The sequence below is a fragment of the Heptranchias perlo genome, chromosome 1 (assembly GCF_035084215.1).
Source record: "Heptranchias perlo isolate sHepPer1 chromosome 1, sHepPer1.hap1, whole genome shotgun sequence".
In the NCBI taxonomy this organism is placed as follows: Eukaryota; Metazoa; Chordata; class Chondrichthyes; order Hexanchiformes; family Hexanchidae; genus Heptranchias; species Heptranchias perlo.
In genome coordinates this window covers 193,989,687-194,006,698 of record NC_090325.1, presented here as the reverse complement: position 1 = coordinate 194,006,698, position 17,012 = coordinate 193,989,687, and the positions used below count along the sequence as shown (strand labels likewise).

Below are 17,012 nucleotides of genomic sequence, written 5' to 3'. Positions count from 1 at the left end.
GGGGAGTGGGACTAGCTGGATTGCCCTTGCATAGAGCTGGCACAGACTTGATGGGCCGAATGGCCTCCTTCCGTGCTGTAACCTTTCTATGATTCTAACACTCAAGAAGCTCGACACCATCCAGGACAAAGCAGTCCACTCGATCGGCAGCCCATCCACCACCTTAAACATTCACTCCCTTCACCACCAGCGCACCGTGGCTGCAGTGTGTACCATCCACAGGATGCACTGCAGCAACTCGCCAAAGCTTCTTCAACTGCACCTCCCAAACCCGCGACCTCCACCACCTAGAAGGACAAGAGCAGCAGGCGCATGGGAACACCATCACCTCTAAGTTCCCCTCCAAGTCACACACCGTGCCAAATTGGACATTTCTCGTCCGTTCCTTCATTGTCGCTGGGTCAAAATCCTGGAACTCCCGACCTAATAGCACTGTGGGAGAACCTTCACCACACGGACTGCAGCGGTTCAAGAAGAAGGCCCACCACCACCTTCTCAAGGGCATTTAGGGATGGGCAATAAATGCTGGCCTCGCCAGCGATGCCCACATCCCAAAAATGAATAAGAAAGAGGAGCTCTGAAGATGAGAATTTACTCCAAGATGTCCGATTATTATAAAATGAGCATTTTTGTTGTATTAATCAAGGGCACAGTTACAGTTTGCCGACTGACCCAGGAAGAACTATTGTCTTTTCCTTGTGGCACAGTATAAATGACACAGAAAGTACACACTGTGGAGGAGCAGAGAGTTTTAAGGGTCCAAGTACAGAAATCTCTAAAAGCTAGTGGACAGCTACAAATAATAGTTGAAAAGGCTAATGGAATGTTAGCCTTTATCTCAAGGGGGCTGGAATACAAAGGGGTGAAAGTTATGTTACAGCTGTACAGAGCTCTGGTTAGACCCCATCTGGAGATACTGCGTTCAGTTCTGGGCACCGCACCTCAGGAAGGATATATTGGCCTTGGAGGGGATGCAGTGCAGATTCACCAGAGTTTGGGAAGTGTCGGCTCTGTTCCTAGTAGACATGAAATCCCGGCCGGAAAAGTATTAGGCATTAAATGGCATCAAACTGAAATTCAGATTGGTACGGTAGGGATTATCTTCGATGTTGGAGCTGCAGTACAGTGTTGGGGCAGAATAGAGGGAGCTTCATTCTGCATCTAAAAGAAAGAACTTGCATTTGTATAGTGCCTTTCATGACTTCAGGACATCCCAATGAAGTACTTTTGAAGCACAATCACTGTTGCAATTTAGGGAAACATGGCAGCCAATTTGCACACAGCAAGGTCTCACAAACACGAATGTGATAATGACCAGATAATCTGTTTTTGTGATGTTCATTGAGGGATAAATATTAGCTACATGATCTTTTACATCCACCTTAGTTTTTTTTTATTCGTTCATGGGATGTGGGTGCCGCTGGCAAGGCCAGCATTTATTGCCCATCCCTAATTGCCCTGGAGAAGGTGGCGGAGAGCCGCCTTCTTGAACCGCTGCAGTCCGTGTGGTGAAGGTTCTCCCACAGTGCTGTTAGGTAGGGAGTTCCAGGATTTTGACCCAGCGACGATGAAGGAACGACGGATGGGGCCTTAGTTTAACGTCTCGTCAAAAAGGAAGCAGGGCAGCACTGGGAGTGTCAGCCTAGATTTATATACTCAAGTCTCTGGAGTGGGATTTGAACCCACAACCTTCTGACTCACAGGTAAGAATGCTACCCACTGAGCCACAGCTGATGGCTATTTGGCCTGGGAGTGCTCTACACTGACAGTGGGTGCCTGAAATGGAAACCATTCCATTTCCCAGCATATACACGCCTCACAAAGATGAATGCAACATGAAAAAAAATGTATAATTGCTTCACAATATCATAGAATCATAGACTGATAGCACAGGTGGAGGCCTTTTGGCCCATCGTGCCTGTGCCGGCTCTTTGAAAGAGCTATCCAATTAGTCCCATTCCTCTGCTCTTTCCCCATAGCCCTGCAAATTTTTCCTTTTCAAGTTTGTAATCCAGAATTTGACTGGTGTAGTTATGTAGAATCTCAAACATTACCTCTTGTAACAGGGTGGGATTTCTCCCCAGTTTCTCAAACCACACTGTCACTGCTGACATGTCGAGTCCTGAGATCTCTTTGCTTGTTTGGAAATAGTGACCCTTGCTGATCCAAAAAAAACAGAAGTGAGATGAGTGTTAATATATCAACCCTTGTGTAAAGTTAAGGTAGATTTTATGCAAGTCTTCGTGTGCGGAGAGAGAGTTACCTGACCCACAGCCAGCACAGGTCAGAAAATCACTCTCTGCTGACAGCCGGAAAGCAGGAGCAGGATGCCCAGTCTGATTAAGATATTGGCCGTGCGCAGTGGGTAGCATTCTCACCTTCTGAGTTAGAAGGTCATGGGTTTATATCCCCACTCCAGAGACTTGAGCATATAAATCTAGGCTGCTGACACTCCCTGGCACCAGTACTGAAGGAATACTGTATTGTTGGAGGTGCCATGTGTGGATGTTAAACCTGAGGCCCTATCTGCCCTCCCAGGTGGACATAAAAGAGCCCAAGACTACTATTTCAAAGAAGAGCAGTGGAGTCCTCCCTAGTGTCCTAGGATAATATTTATCCAACTTCACTAACAACAGATTATCTGATCAGTTATCACATTGCTGTTTGTGGGACCTTGCTGGGCACAAATTGGCTGCTGCGTTTCCCACCTTACAACAGTGACTACACTTCAAAATACTTAATTGACTGTAACATGTTTTGGGGTGCCCTGAGATCGTGAAAGGTGCTATATCAATGCAAATATTTCTCTCCCTCTAATTTTTTCTCTCTGTAGTGAGTGTACCAAGTGGCCATCAGAAGAAGTAGTTTCTCTCTATCTACCCTATCAACTCCTTTAATCATCTTAAACACCTCAATTAGATCACCCCTTAATCTCCTATACTCGAGGGAATACAAGCCTAGTCTATGCAACCTGTCCCCATAATTTAACCCTTTTAGCCCCTGTATCATTCTGGTGAATCTGCGCTGCACCCCCTCCAAGGCCAATATATCCTTCCTGAGGTGCGGTGCCCAGAACTGAATGCGGTATCTCCAGGCACAGGTTGGAAAATCGACACAGGTGAAGTACCCCCATCACCAACCCTTGCTCCCTTTGGCAGCGTGAATTCACGGAACTTATCTGATTGTTCTAACTCTCCGAACCACATGTCTCTCCCACCTCCCCCCTCAATCGGTCTTATCATACGTTTGAAACTTGCCTTGTTTCCAAGAAGCTGCCATTGAGCGATGCAGCAGAAGAGAAAATATGATTGATTTCCCTGTCAAAAATTAAACAACATCATTATTAAGACTATCCCAAGATTGCTTCTCCATTTACTCTTTCAATTAAAAACAGTTCATTTAAAATACAAAATTAAAAAGAGTAGAATTTTGTTTTTCCAATTTTCTACCTTCCTTTCCAGCCCTACAACCCGGCGAGATCTCTGCACTCCTCTAATTCTGGCCTCTTGCGCATCACCGATTTTAATCGCTCCACCATTGGCGGCCGTGCCTTCAGCTGCCTAGGCCCTAAACTCTGGAATTCCCTCCCTAAACCTCTCCGCCTCTCTCCTCCTTTAAGACGCTCCGTAAAACTCTTTCACCTGTCCTAATATTTCCTTATGAGGCTCGTTATCAAATTTTGTCTGATAATCGCTCCTGTGAAGCACTTTGGGGATGTTTAGCTACGTTAAAGGCAAGTTGTTGTTGCTGTTGTTGAAGTCAGTGACCCCCTACTGAGGTACCGTCCACAGATAATGACAGCCCTGTAGCCCTTCACCCAACTGGCTATGCTTCATTTTTGAGCCTTGATTGCGAGAGTTGGCCGGCTATTTAATTGTGGTGCCCATCACGGCAACGGCCTAATGTTTACTGGGAGCGCTGGCTGGGAAATTGTGGATCTGCAGTGTCTGACTTTCCATCCATTTAGATGAATGGAGGGAAAAGCCTGGTGCTCTGGGCCTGCGGTTTCCTGACCAGCCCTCCTGCAAGTGAGGCTACGCATCGGAAGCAACTGACCACGGAATCGTTCCCAACACCGACCCTTTCCAGCTAGTTAGAAATCAGGAATGGGAATCCTTCATATCTTTCCCTTCCCTAACCCTGATGCTAATTTCAATTTACTTGTACTTCTTCCAACTTGGTATATTGTATTCGCCGCTCCAGCAGATGCGGTCTCCCCTACATTGGGGAGACCAAACGCAGGTTGGATGATCGCTTTGCTGAACGCTTCTGTTCAGTCCGCAAGCGTGACCCTGAGCTTCCGCTCACAGCTTGCCGTTTTAAATCTCCGTCCCACTCCCGCTCTGACCCCTCTGTCCTCGGCCTCCTACACTGTTCCAATGAAGCTCGACGCAAGCTCGAGGAACAGCCCCTCGTCTTTCTACCAGGCACTTTACAGTCTTCCGGCCCTTAACACTGAATTTAACGACTTTAGATCTTAACCACTGCTCCCCTTTTCTCTCGGACAGCAGGCGCTGGTAATGGAGGAGGGCTGCACCAGAGACCCTGGGAGTGGGGGAGATGTGGGCCGGTGCTTGGGGTGAGGATCCCCTATCGGTACACGGCCGGAGTGGGTGTCCGTGCCCCTGGGGTCGACCTGCCTTTCTCCGCCACATTCCTGAGCCAAATAAGCCTTGTCTTTGCCAGATTTTCCAGGCTTCCCTCCCCCTCTGCTATTCTGCTGTAACCATTTACACCTTCCCTGGACCCACCTTTAGTTTCTATACTTGTCTCATTATAGCTTCTTTTTGCCTTGCACCATCGTCCTTTTTGTCCTTTAATCACTCCTGCCTTGCACTCTATCATAGACCCCTTTTGTTCTTTCCCTCCCCCCTTTTCCCTGGCTCTGTACTTGCTTAAAAGCTGTTTAATCTCTAATATCTCCCAGTACTGACGAAAGGTCATCGACCTGAAACGTCTCACTCTGTTTCTTTCTCCACAGATGCTGCCTGACCTGCCCGAGCGTTTTCCAGCATTATTTCAGATTTCCAGCGTCTGCAGTATTTTGCTTTTGTGCAAGTATCCCTGTGTTGGGTTTTCTATTCTCACGTTTGCCTGATTCTCGTTCAAAAACAACGAAAACCAAAAGCTAACGTTGTTAAAAAGAAAAGGCACACTTACTCTTTTGTGTTTTCCCACAGTCTCCCTTCAACTGTTGCACTCCATTTGCTCAAGAGCGATTCGTCAGCTGTGACAATCCTCTTCGTAGAAATGAATGGAGATTGATCTTCAGGGGGAACTGGACCCTGCAATAAAAAAAAAATCAGGCATGGTATTATACTCGGCAGAACACCAACACGGGACACTGGACCGGAATGTGTTGGGAAAATAACGGTGAGTTTAATGGCGCTAGCCGTTATTAGTGTGTAAATCGTCCAGCAACTTGTGACGAGGAAGAGACTTCCCCGTGAGTCGCGAATTGCCACAAGTCGCTGGCCGATTAGCGCTGCTCCGCTGTTAGCCTCGCAAAAACGGTAGCTCGCCCTCAACCTCCCCGTGAGTTTCATGAAGTTGCTGCACTTGTGCATTAATTACCAATTAAACTCGCCGCAGAAAGTTAGGGCCGGAACTTAACAGCATAAGGATCCTTTTAGTGAGGAGACTTATGTTCCTGCAATGCCGCTCAACCTCTCCGGCCCAGAAAGCAAACAATTGAAACTGTGGAATCTCATTCCTGCAGGTAGTAAATTGTTCTTAGAGATTTTTTTTCTTACTTTTCCTTTCTGCCTCTTTTCTCTCTCTCCCTTAATCCAATCTTTCTTTCCCTCTCTTTATTTATCTCTCTGTATCTGATTTGAGTCTAATTCACCCTATTTCCTTCTCTGTCGTTCCTCTGTTTCTTTCTGCGTCCTTAAACCTCACCGGTTAAGGAGATAGACTGTTGGCCCCGTCGTTCAATAAGGTCCCGGATGCCCCGCCGCGCCGTTATCAGCTCGCACTTCCAGCAAGAACATTTTCGAGCTGGGGAGGGAGGAGGGTGTTCATCACATTGACCCCAGAATCTTAAACGCACAGGCACCTGTGGTCACATTAATCCATCGTCAATGAATGGGAGCTGCAGTGAAGTGACCAGGACTCTATTGAAGCCTCACTGGGATCAGTTCCTCACATTGATGCCACAATTACTTTACATTTAGAACATAAGAACATAAGAAATAGGAGCAGGAGTAGGCCAATCGGCCCCTCGAGCCTGCTCCGCCATTCAATAAGATCATGGCTGATCTGATCCTAACCTCAAATCTAAATTCATGTCCAATTTCCTGCCCGCTCCCCGTAACCCCTAATTCCCTTTACTTCTAGGAAACTGTCGATTTCTGTTTTAAATTTATTTAATGAAGTAGCTTCCACAGCTTCCTGGGGCAGCAAATTCCACAGACCTACTACCCTCTGAGTGAAGAAGTTTCTCCTCATCTCGGTTTTGAAAGAGCAGCCCCTTATTCTAAGATTATGCCCCCTAGTTCTAGTTTCACCCATCCTTGGGAACATCCTTACCGCATCCACCCGATCAAGCCCCTTCACAATCTTATATGTTTCAATAAGATCGCCTCTCATTCTTCTGAACTCCAATGAGTAGAGTCCCAATCTACTCAACCTCTCCTCAAATGTCCGTCCCCTCATCCCCGGGATTAACCGAGTGAACCTTCTTTGTACTGCCTCGAGAGCAAGTATGTCTTTTCTTAAGTATGGACACCAAAACTGTATGCAGTATTCCAGGTGCGGTCTCACCAATACCTTATATAACTGCAGCAATACCTCCCTGTTTTTATATTCTATCCCCCTAACAATAAAAGCCAACATTCCGTTGGCCTTCTTGATCGCCTGCTGCACCTGCATACTAACTTTTTGATTTGCTTGCACTAGGACCCCCAGATCCCTTTGTACTGCAGTACTTTCCAGTTTCTCGCCATTAAGATAATAACTTGCTCTCTGATCTTTCCTGCCAAAGTGCATAACCTCACATTTTCCAATATTGTATTGCATCTGCCAAATCTCCGCCCACTCACCCAGCCTGTCTATATCCCCCTGTAGGTTTTTTATGTCCTCCTCACTCTCCACTTTCCCTCCCATCTTTGTATCATCTGCAAACTTTGATATGTTACACTCGGTCCCCTCCTCCAAATCGTTAATATAGATTGTAAAGAGTTGGGGACCCAGCACCGACCCCTGCGGAACACCACTGGCTACTGGTTGCCAGTCCGAGAATGAACCATTTATCTCAACTCTCTGCTTCCTGTTAGATAACCAATCCTCCACCCATGCCAGAATATTACCCCCAATCCAGTGATTCTTTATCTTGAGCAATAATCTTTTATGTGGCACCTTGTCGAATGCCTTCTGGAAGTCTAAATACACTACGTCCACTGGTTCCCCTTTATCCACTCTGTACGTTATGTCCTCAAAGAACTCAAGCAAATTTGTCAGACATGACTTCCCCTTCGTAAAGCCATGCTGACTTTGTCCTATTAAATTATGTTTATCCAAATGTTCCGCTACTGTCTCCTTAATAATAGACTCCAAAATTTTACCCACCACAGATGTTAGGCTAACTGGTCTTAGTTTATATGAGTTCAAGTTCAGTCAATTGATCTGTCCCTTGGTGCATCAGACCCGTGACCAGCAGCCAGTTGAAACCACTGATTGGCCTGTTTCTCAAGCTGCAGCAATTACTTGGACGCATTTTTTGGTCATCCAGTTTGTGGTTGAACCAAAAGGTCGTTCTATTGCACGTCAGGATGTGGGTTTACATTTGGGGGCAGACTTTCTGAATGTGTGCTCCCAGTGCGGAGCCTTGCCCGCAGGGGGTGCAGATGGTAAATCGCAAATACATGCCCACATGATTTGTCCATCTACAAAAACAACAACAATAACAACTTGCATTTATACAGCGCCTTTAATGTAGTAAAATGTCCGAAGGCGCTTCACAGGAGCGATTATCAAACAAAATTTGACACCAAGCCACATTTGGAGATATTAGGACAGGAGACCAAAAGCTTGGTCAAAGAGGTAGGTTTTAAGGAGCGTCTTAAAGGAGGAGAGAGAGGTGGAGAGGCGGAGAGGTTTAGGGAGGGAATTCCAGAGCTTAGGGCCTAGGCAGCTGAAGGCACGGCCGCCAATGGTGGAGCGATTAAAATCAGGGATGCGCAAGAGGCCAGAATTGGAGGAGCGCAGAGATCTCAGTGGGTTGTAGGGCTGGAGGAGGTTACAGAGATAGGGAGGTGGCGAGGCCATGGAGGGATTTGAAAACAGGGATGAGAATTTTAAAATCGAGGCGTTGCTGGACTGTGAGTCAATGTAGGTTAGCGAGCACAGGGGTGATGGGTGAACGGGACTTGGTGCGATTAAAATCTATTAACTTTAATGGATGAAAAATTGCAAGGGACGTGCGGATGATTTTCTGATATGCGCTGCTGGGGAGTGAGGCTCCGTGCTGGGAGCACACACATTCATAAAGCTTACCCCTTGGAGTAAAATTACATTCATTCAGAACTTCAGCACGTATTCATTTAGCCTAGAATACGTGCTGAAGTCTCCGCGGTGGGGTTTTAAACTAACAGCTGTTTCTTTGTTTTACTATAATTGGGTGCTGCACTCCATCTGAACTTGGTAACGGAAGGCAGTATTATGGAAAGCATGATGCAGGAAGCTTTTCCAGAACTGAACTGAGAAACTGGTTACAGAGAGCACTTTCAGAAGAGGAAGAACAATAAAACAGTAAAGGTATTAAAATATACTAAATTCCTTACCACGTCACCAAAGCACAGTGCAAAGCCTTGGTTTGCTCCTGCAAAAATTCTCCTGACAGCTGGTTGGATTATACAGTCTGTGAAGAACAAGAAAGAAAGAAAGACTTGCATTTATATAGCACCTTTCACAACCACAGGACGTCCCATAGCGCTTTACAGCCAATGAAGTGTAGTCGCTGTTGTAATGTAGGAAACTCGGCAGCCAATTTGCGCAGAGCAAGGTCCCACAAAACAGCAATGTGATAATGACCAGATAATCTGTTTTTTATTGAAGTTGGTTGAGGGATAAATATTGGCCAGGAAACTGGGGAGAACTCCCCTGCTCTTCTTCGCAATAATGCCATGGGAGCTTTTACATCCACCTGAGAGGGGAGACGGGGCCTCGGTTTAACGTCTCATCCGGAAGACAGCACCTCTCTCAGTACTGCACTGGGAGTGTCAGCGTAGATTATGTGCTCAAGTCTCTGGAGTGGAACTTGAGAGTGCTACCCACTGAGCCACGGCAGACAATTAGATGAACGCAGAACCAGTAGACAATAGCACTGGATATCTCCAGCAAAGGTGCAGATTTTGAATACAGCTGCATATAGTACGCCTTTTTTCTTTCCATTTTTCCATTCCTCGAGGTAAAGAATTTAATCTCCAGACAATGTCTGATCTGGTCTATCACAGCCGATTGACTCATCGCACTGAAGGTTTTAAAGGCCGCACCTGATACTTCTCAGTTGATTGGTACACGCTTATCAAAATAGAATGAACCCTGCAATTGAGACCTAGCAAGAGGAAAATCCTCATCCCAGACTGGTAGGAGTCTGGAGGCCAACTATCAGTTTCAACCATTAATGTCCCTTGACCAATAATGTTGTTAAAGAATGCCCTTTGGGTCTGCAGGAGGGTGAATTAGACAGCATTCCCTGCTGCTTTAATGGGCCACTGGGAGAAGTGAAAAGGTCCACAGTTTTGAGACCCTAGGGGGAGCAAAAAATAGTTAAGAGTAGGAGATTTTAGGATGAGTTTTGGCTTCAAGACATTGAAGTAGGAGGGTGAACTCCTTTTACAGCTCTGTCCCTGGTATTGTTCCAGAGTGTTCAACCAGGTATACAATTTTACAATTTTAAAGGGGGTGCAGGGGCAGAGAGACCTGGGGGTGTGTGTACACAACTTTTTGAAAGTGGCAGTACAAGTTGAGAAGGCTGTCAAAAAAAGCATATGGGATCCTGAGCTTTATTAATAGAGTACAAAAGCAAGGAAGTTATGCTAAATCTTTATAAAACACTGGCTAGGCCTCAGCTGGAATATTGAGTTCAATTCTGGGCACCGCACTTTAGGAAGGATGTCAAGGCCTTGGCGAATGTGCAGAAGAGATTTACTAGAATGGCACCAGGAATGAGGAACTTCAGTTAGGTGGAGAGACTGGAGAAGCTGGGGTTGTTCTCCTTAGAGCAGAGAAGGTTAAGAGGAGATTTGATAGAGGTGTTCAAAATCATGAACGGTTTTGATAGAGTGAATAAGGAGAAACTGTTTCCACTGGCAGAAGGGTTGGTAACCAGAGGACACAGATTTAAGGTAATTGTCAAAAGAACCAGAGGCGACTTGAGGAGAAACATTTTTATGCAGCGAGTTGTGATGATTTGGAATGCGCTGCCTGAAAGAGTGATGGAAGCAGATTCAATAGTAACTTTCAAAAGGGAATTGAACAAATGCTTGAAATTTGCAGGGCTATGGGGAAAGAGCAGGGGGTGGGGCGAGAGTGGGACTAATTGGATAGCTCTTCCAAAGAGCCGGCACAGGCACGAGGGGCCGAATGGCCTCCTTCTGTGCTCTATGATTCTGTGGTATACTGGACTGACATGAATCCACCATATGTATTATTGAAGCCCAGTCTCCTTGCGTTTACTGAAAACCTCGCTGACAGTAGTCCTCGTTACCTTGCATGTTTGAGTCTCTGTCAGCCATAATCGATGAACTCATCTGCTCTTTGCCCTCCTTTGCCTGTGGATTCTGGGGCGCCTGGCACTTTGTGAGGTGACTCCGCAGCAGATATTTCCTGCTTGTTGCAGTTGGGCGCTGACTCTTGGTTCCGTTGGCAACCGGCCGTGTGGGTGAGTTTGGTGTCGCTCCCGGTGCACCACTGATCCTCATCTTCTTTGCTGCTGCACCGGTCGGAGTGAATAAATCTGGTGCACCAATTGTCCGCTTGTGAGTATTGGCTTTGGTTGAGGCAGCCCTCGTCATTCTCTTCCTTCTTTGTGGGACGGTGGGCCCTGAGTCACTGTGGCTCATGACTGCTGAAAAGAACATAACCGGGTTAGATGTGGCAAAGAGGAACGTCACTGGTGGGGAGGGGCAGAGTGGATACAGTTCCGGTATTGAGTGAGTTAAGGGCTGTAACAACAACAAAAACATCAACTTGCATTTATATAGCGCCTTTAACATTGTAAAACGTCCCAAGGTGCTTCACAGGAGCGATTATCAAACAAAATTTGACACCGAGATATGTAGGGAGATATTAGGACAGGTGACCAAAAGCTTGGTCAAAAGAGGTAGGTTTTAAGGAGCGTCTTAAAGGAGGTGAGAGAGGCGGAGAAGTTTAGGGAGGGAATTCCAGAGCTTAGGGCCTAGGCAGTTGAAGGCACGGCCGCCAATGGTGGAGCGATGAAAATCGGGGATGCGCAAGAGGCCAGAATTGGAGGAGCGCAGAGATCTGAGGGTTGTAGGGCTGGAGGAGGTTATAGCGATGGGGAGGGAGCTAGGCCATGGGGAGGGATTTGAAAACAAGGATGAGAATTTTAAAATCAAGTCATTGCAGGACTGGAAGCCAATGTAGGTCAGCGAGCACAGGGGAGTGATGGGTGAAAAGGACTTGATGCGAGTCAGGATACGGACAGCAGAGTTTTGGATGAGCTCAAAGTTTACACAACAAGGGTTAAGATATCATAAGGTTGCACAGTAAAACTTGACCAGTCTATCAATGTCACCTCAACCTTGAGATCTTCTACCTTGGAACATACTCTGGAGTGTGTAACGGCTTGTAATACAGAGAAACAATTAATTCTTAACTTCCTCCATGTCTGACTTACCGATTTCCATTGTCGCATTTTGCCAATTAGACAGTCAGTTCTTGCTTGTGTATCCCACGGGTAAGGCTCGTGATTCGTAAGTGTAATATCAAATGCCAAATCTTATGATATTTGTAACCGAAAATGACAAGAGTGGTTTTGTCCCCAAGCAGCTTGCTTTTGTTTTAGCTTCAGATGAGATTTTTTAAAAAATATGCTGCTATCAACAAATTAGCTTGTTAAAATGTGCCCTTGAAGATAGTAGAGGTTTAAAGTTGAGTGGCAGAATCAGCTGGTACTGTATCAACTGTAAGTGCAGTGTGGCTATGCAGAAATTTTACATCAACTGCTATAAAGTACGGCCAATGCTCTATCCTTGCCCATCCTCTCTATAAGGCATACTTCAGACAGTACCATGGATGCTGGCAACCGTATGGCATCTTGGCCAAGTGGGCATTGTTCATCTATAAGCCTAGACAATGACCACAGGCTATTCAACGCTGGGGATTCTGTGCTCACCCAAAGTTTATCCAATGCCATTGTTACCTCTAGACTCGGCTATTCCAATGCTCTCCTGGCCGGCCTCCTATCTCCCACCTTCCATAAACTTGAGCTCATCCAAAACTCTGTTACCCGTATCCTAACTCGCACCAAGTCCCGTTCACCCAACACCCCCTGTGCTCGCTGAACTACATTGGCTCCCGGTCCAGCAATGCCTCGATTTTAAAATTCTCATCCTCGTGTTCAAATCCCTCCATGGCCTCGCCCCCTCCCTATGTCTGTAACCTCCTCCAGCTCCAAAACCCTTTGAGATCTCTGCGTTCTTCCAATTCTGGCCTCGTTTGTGCATCTCCGATTTTCATCGCTCCACCACTGGCGGCCGTGCATTCTGCTGCAGGAGCCCTAAGCTCTGGAATCCCCTCCCTAAACCTCTCCGCCTCTCCCTCTCATCCTTCAAGACGCTCCTTAAAACCTACCTCTTTGACCAAGCTTTTGGTCACCTGTCCTAACGTCTCCTTCTTTGGCTCGTTGTCAAGTTTTTGTCTGATTACGCTCCTGTGAAGCGCCTTGGGACATTTTATTACATTAAAGGCGCTATATAAATGCAAGTTGTTACTGTTGTTCACACATTTGCCAGAAAGCTGCGATCAGGAGAGGAAACTCTGGCTAATTTTCTTCTCAGTGCTGCTGTCCAGTGTAACGGCCAGTCCCACGAGAGCTGAGGACACTTGATCATTCAGATTAACATCCAATAATATTTTAGATCACATGTAAGATATATATAGAAACGGTTCCTTACCAGGAACCAATCGTGCAGCATCAGGTATGTCCATCGAGAACGTGACAGGACGAGGCACTAACTGATCACTGGTTCGTCCGTTCCCCAGTTGCCCATTCTCTCCACGACCAAAAGAATATATCTTGCCGGCCGGTGCAACAAGTACCAGTGTGTGATAGCTATAAAGCATAATACGTTTAAACTACCATTTAAAATTCACGATAAAGCTTACTACTGTTCGGGTCGAGTGGATTCATACACAGGACATACAGACAATGCTTATTTCTAAATTGTTGGTTCACCAGTAATTACCCTGTGCACAGATGGTGAGGTCTGAGGAGCCCCGGATATTGGACCTTGGACCTTGTTTCTCTGCAGATGGCACCGCGGGAGGAGGACGCACAGGAAAGCGATTAGGTCTTTGGGGTTGGGATCGTGGGGCTCATGTTGGGGGCACGATTGGGGCCTCGGGAGTCGGTCTCCGGTGGGGGGTGGAAAGGAAAACTGTGGGGGGGGGGGAGGGGCGGAGAACAAACCTCAGAGGGGAATGGGGGGGAGATCGGGCCTCATGAGGATTGCAATGACCTTCCCTCCATCATAAGGTCAGAAATGGGGATGTTCGCTGATGATTGCACAGTGTTCAGTTCCATTCGCAACCCCTCAGATAATGAAGCAGTCCGAGCCCGCATGCAGCAAGACCTGGACAACATCCAGGCTTGGGTTGATAAGTGGCAAGTAACATTCGCGCCAGATAAGTGCCAGGCAATGACCATCTCCAACAAGAGAGAGTCTAACCACCTCCCCTTGACATTCAACGGCATTACCATCGCCGAATCCCCCACCATCAACATCCTGGGGGTCACCATTGACCAGAAACTTAACTGGACAAGCCATATAAATACTGTGGCTACAAGAGCAGGTCAGAGGCTGGGTATTCTGCGGCGAGTGACTCACCTCCTGACTCCCCAAAGCCTTTCCACTATCTACAAGGCACAAGTCAGGAGTGCGATGGAATACTCTCCACTTGCCTGGATGAGTGCAGCTCCAACAACACTCAAGAAGCTCAACACCATCCAGGATAAAGCAGCCCGCTTGATTGGCACCCCATCCACCACCCTAAACATTCACTCCCTTCACCACCGGCGCACCGTGGCTGCAGTGTGTACCATCCACAGGATGCACTGCAGCAACTCGCCAAGGCTTCTTCGACAGCACCTCCCAAACCCGCGACCTCTACCACCTAGAAGGACAAGAGCAGCTGGCACATGGGAACAACACCACCTGCACGTTCCCCTCCATGTCACACACCATCCCGACTTGGAAATATATCGCCGTTCCTTCATCGTCGCTGGGTCAAAATCCTGGAACTCCCTTCCTAACAGCACTGCGGGAGAACCGTCACCACACGGACTGCAGCGGTTCAAGAAGGCGGCTCACCACCACCTTCTCAAGGGCAATTAGGGATGGGCAATAAATGCCGGCCTCGTCAGCGACGCCCACATCCCGCGAACGAATAAAAAAAAATCGGGCATTGGGTGGGAGGAAGATTGGGGGCCGGGGTCGGGGAAGATCAGGGTTCAGGGAGAAGGAGAATGGCATTCAAGGGGAGGGAGAACAGGCCTTGGGAGGAACACCATCAGGCCTCAAAGGGGGAGGAAGATCGGGGGTCGGGTGGCCTGGAGGTCAGATGTCAGGGATGGTGTGGGGGGAATATCAGACGTCAGGGCCAGAGCCTGGAGGTCAGAGGTCGGGGATCTTGAGACCAGGAGAGGCGGTGATCGGAACGGCAACTGTGGTAAATACTTACCTTTTCTTTTATGTCGGCGATGTTTAGGACTGGTTTTCCCTGATACCTCAGGGCCGATCAATGTCGGAGAGGGGACCTGAAGTGGGTTTTAGGCCTCTTGCTTGGAAATGCAAAGAGCCTAACGCTGCTTCAGGTGTGGGCAAATGACGCCTCTTGTTTGCCCTTACCCAATATGGCGGGCGGTGCAGTTCCGATTGGAAGTGCGGCGGGCTACGTGCCCACCGTTTTGGGGCCTTAGGACGCCGCGTAGCCCCTGAAAAGAGGGCACTACGCAGCCCAACTCAACCCCCTTAAAGTATTGCCACTGGATTCGAAGGGACAGCTGCCAAGTCAAAATTAGACAATCAAAATTACTTCACTTTTGCCACCATTCCTGCATCTGGACTTGGGTCCCGGGACTGAAAAAAAACACAAAATGGCAGATCTGGTGCTCAGCTGGTGTTAAAAAGGAGTCAGGAGAATCGGAAAATTGGCCAAGCAGGCCTGCAATTTTCCTGCTCTTTCTATGCTACACGTGCTTGTACACATTTCGTGTCATAGCTTCATTAAGGCGTAATTTCCCAGCTTTCGTGCTGGGATCGCATTTTTTGCCTTTAAAGCCCACCTGGAGTACTGGGTTCAGTTCTGGGCACCGCACCTCAGGAAGGATATATTGGCCTTGGAGGGGGTGCAGCGCAGATTCACCAGAATGATACTGGGGCTAAAATGGATAAGTTATGAGGACGGGTTGCATAGACTAGGCTTGTATTCCCTCGAGTAGAGAAGATTAAGGGGTGATCAAATTAAGGTGTTTAAGATGATTAAAGGAGTTGATAGGATAGATAGAGAGAAACTATTTCCTCTGGCGGGGGGAGTCAGAACAAGGGGGGGCATAAACTTAAAATTAGAGCTAGGCTGTTCAGAGGTGATGTCAGGAAGCACTTCTTCACACAAAGGGTAGTTGAAATTCAGCCCCTCGAGTCTGTTCCACCGTTCAATTAGATCATGGCTGATCTGTATTCTAACTCCATCTACCTGCCTTGGTTCCGTAACCCTTAATACCTCTGCCTAACAAAAAATCTATCAACCTCAGATTCAAAATTATTAATTGAGCTAGCATCTACTGCTTTTTGTGGGAGAGAGTTCCACACTTCTACCACCCTTTGTGTGAAGAAGTGTTTCCAAACTTCTCTCCTGAATGGCCTGGCTCTGATTTTAAGGTTATGTCCCCTTGTCCTAGATTCCCCCATCAGCAGAAAAAGTTTCTCTCTATCCACCCAATCAATTCCTTTCAAAATCCTAACAAAAAACCTCAAACAAATAACCCCTTAAGCTTCTATATTCCAGGGAATACAAGCTTAGTTTATGTAATCTCTCCTCATAATCTAACCCTTGGAGCCCTGGTAACATTCTGATAAATCTGCGCTGCTCTCTTTTTTTTATTCATTCATGGGATGTGGGCATCGCTGGCGAGGCCAGCATTTATTGCCCATCCCTAATTGCCCTTGAGAAGGTGGTGGTGAGCCGCCTTCTTGAATCGCAGCAGTCCGTGTGGTGACGGTTCTCCCACAGTGCTGTTAAGTAGGGAGTTCCAGGATTTTGACCCAGCGACGATGAAGGATAGGCGATATATTTCCAAGTCGGGATGGTGTGTGACTTGGAGGGGAACGTGCAGGTGGTGGTGTTCCCATGCGCCTGCTGCCCTTGTCCTTCTAGGTGGTAGAAGTCGCGGGTTTAGGAGGTGCTGTCGAAGAAACCTTGGCGAGTTGCTGCAGTGCATCCTGTGGATGGTACACACTGCAGCCACGGTGCGCCGGTGGTGAAGGGAGTGAATGTTTAGGGGAGTGGATGGGGTGCCAATCAAGCGGGCTGCTTTGTCCTGGATGGTGTTGAGCTTCTTGAGTGTTGTTGGAGCTGCACTCATCCATGCAAGTGGAGAGTATTCCATCACACTCCTGACTTGTGCCTTGTAGATGGTGGAAAGGTTTTGGGGAGTCAGGAGGTGAGTCACTCGTCGCAGAATACCCAGCCTCTGACCTGCTTTTGTAGCCACAGTATTCTCCTTCCAAGGCCCAAAGCCAAAACCCGACTCCCCGGGCCTGCTG

The 17,012-nt window shown here is 47.4% G+C and overlaps 1 protein-coding gene across 1 annotated transcript in view; it reads right to left on the bottom strand.

The window, feature by feature from the left end:
• LOC137321766 (probable E3 ubiquitin-protein ligase HERC4) overlaps positions 1 to 17,012 on the bottom strand; it is a 75,533-nt gene that overhangs the window by 37,790 nt on the left and 20,731 nt on the right. Inside the window, exons 7-12 of the mRNA XM_067984446.1 lie at positions 13,143 to 13,300; positions 10,712 to 11,071; positions 8,784 to 8,860; positions 5,161 to 5,285; positions 3,258 to 3,317; positions 2,055 to 2,160 (exon numbers count right to left, since the gene is read on the bottom strand). Coding sequence (XP_067840547.1) covers positions 2,055 to 2,160; positions 3,258 to 3,317; positions 5,161 to 5,285; positions 8,784 to 8,860; positions 10,712 to 11,071; positions 13,143 to 13,300 — 886 coding nt within the window. The remainder of the gene's footprint in view (positions 1 to 2,054; positions 2,161 to 3,257; positions 3,318 to 5,160; positions 5,286 to 8,783; positions 8,861 to 10,711; positions 11,072 to 13,142; positions 13,301 to 17,012) is intronic.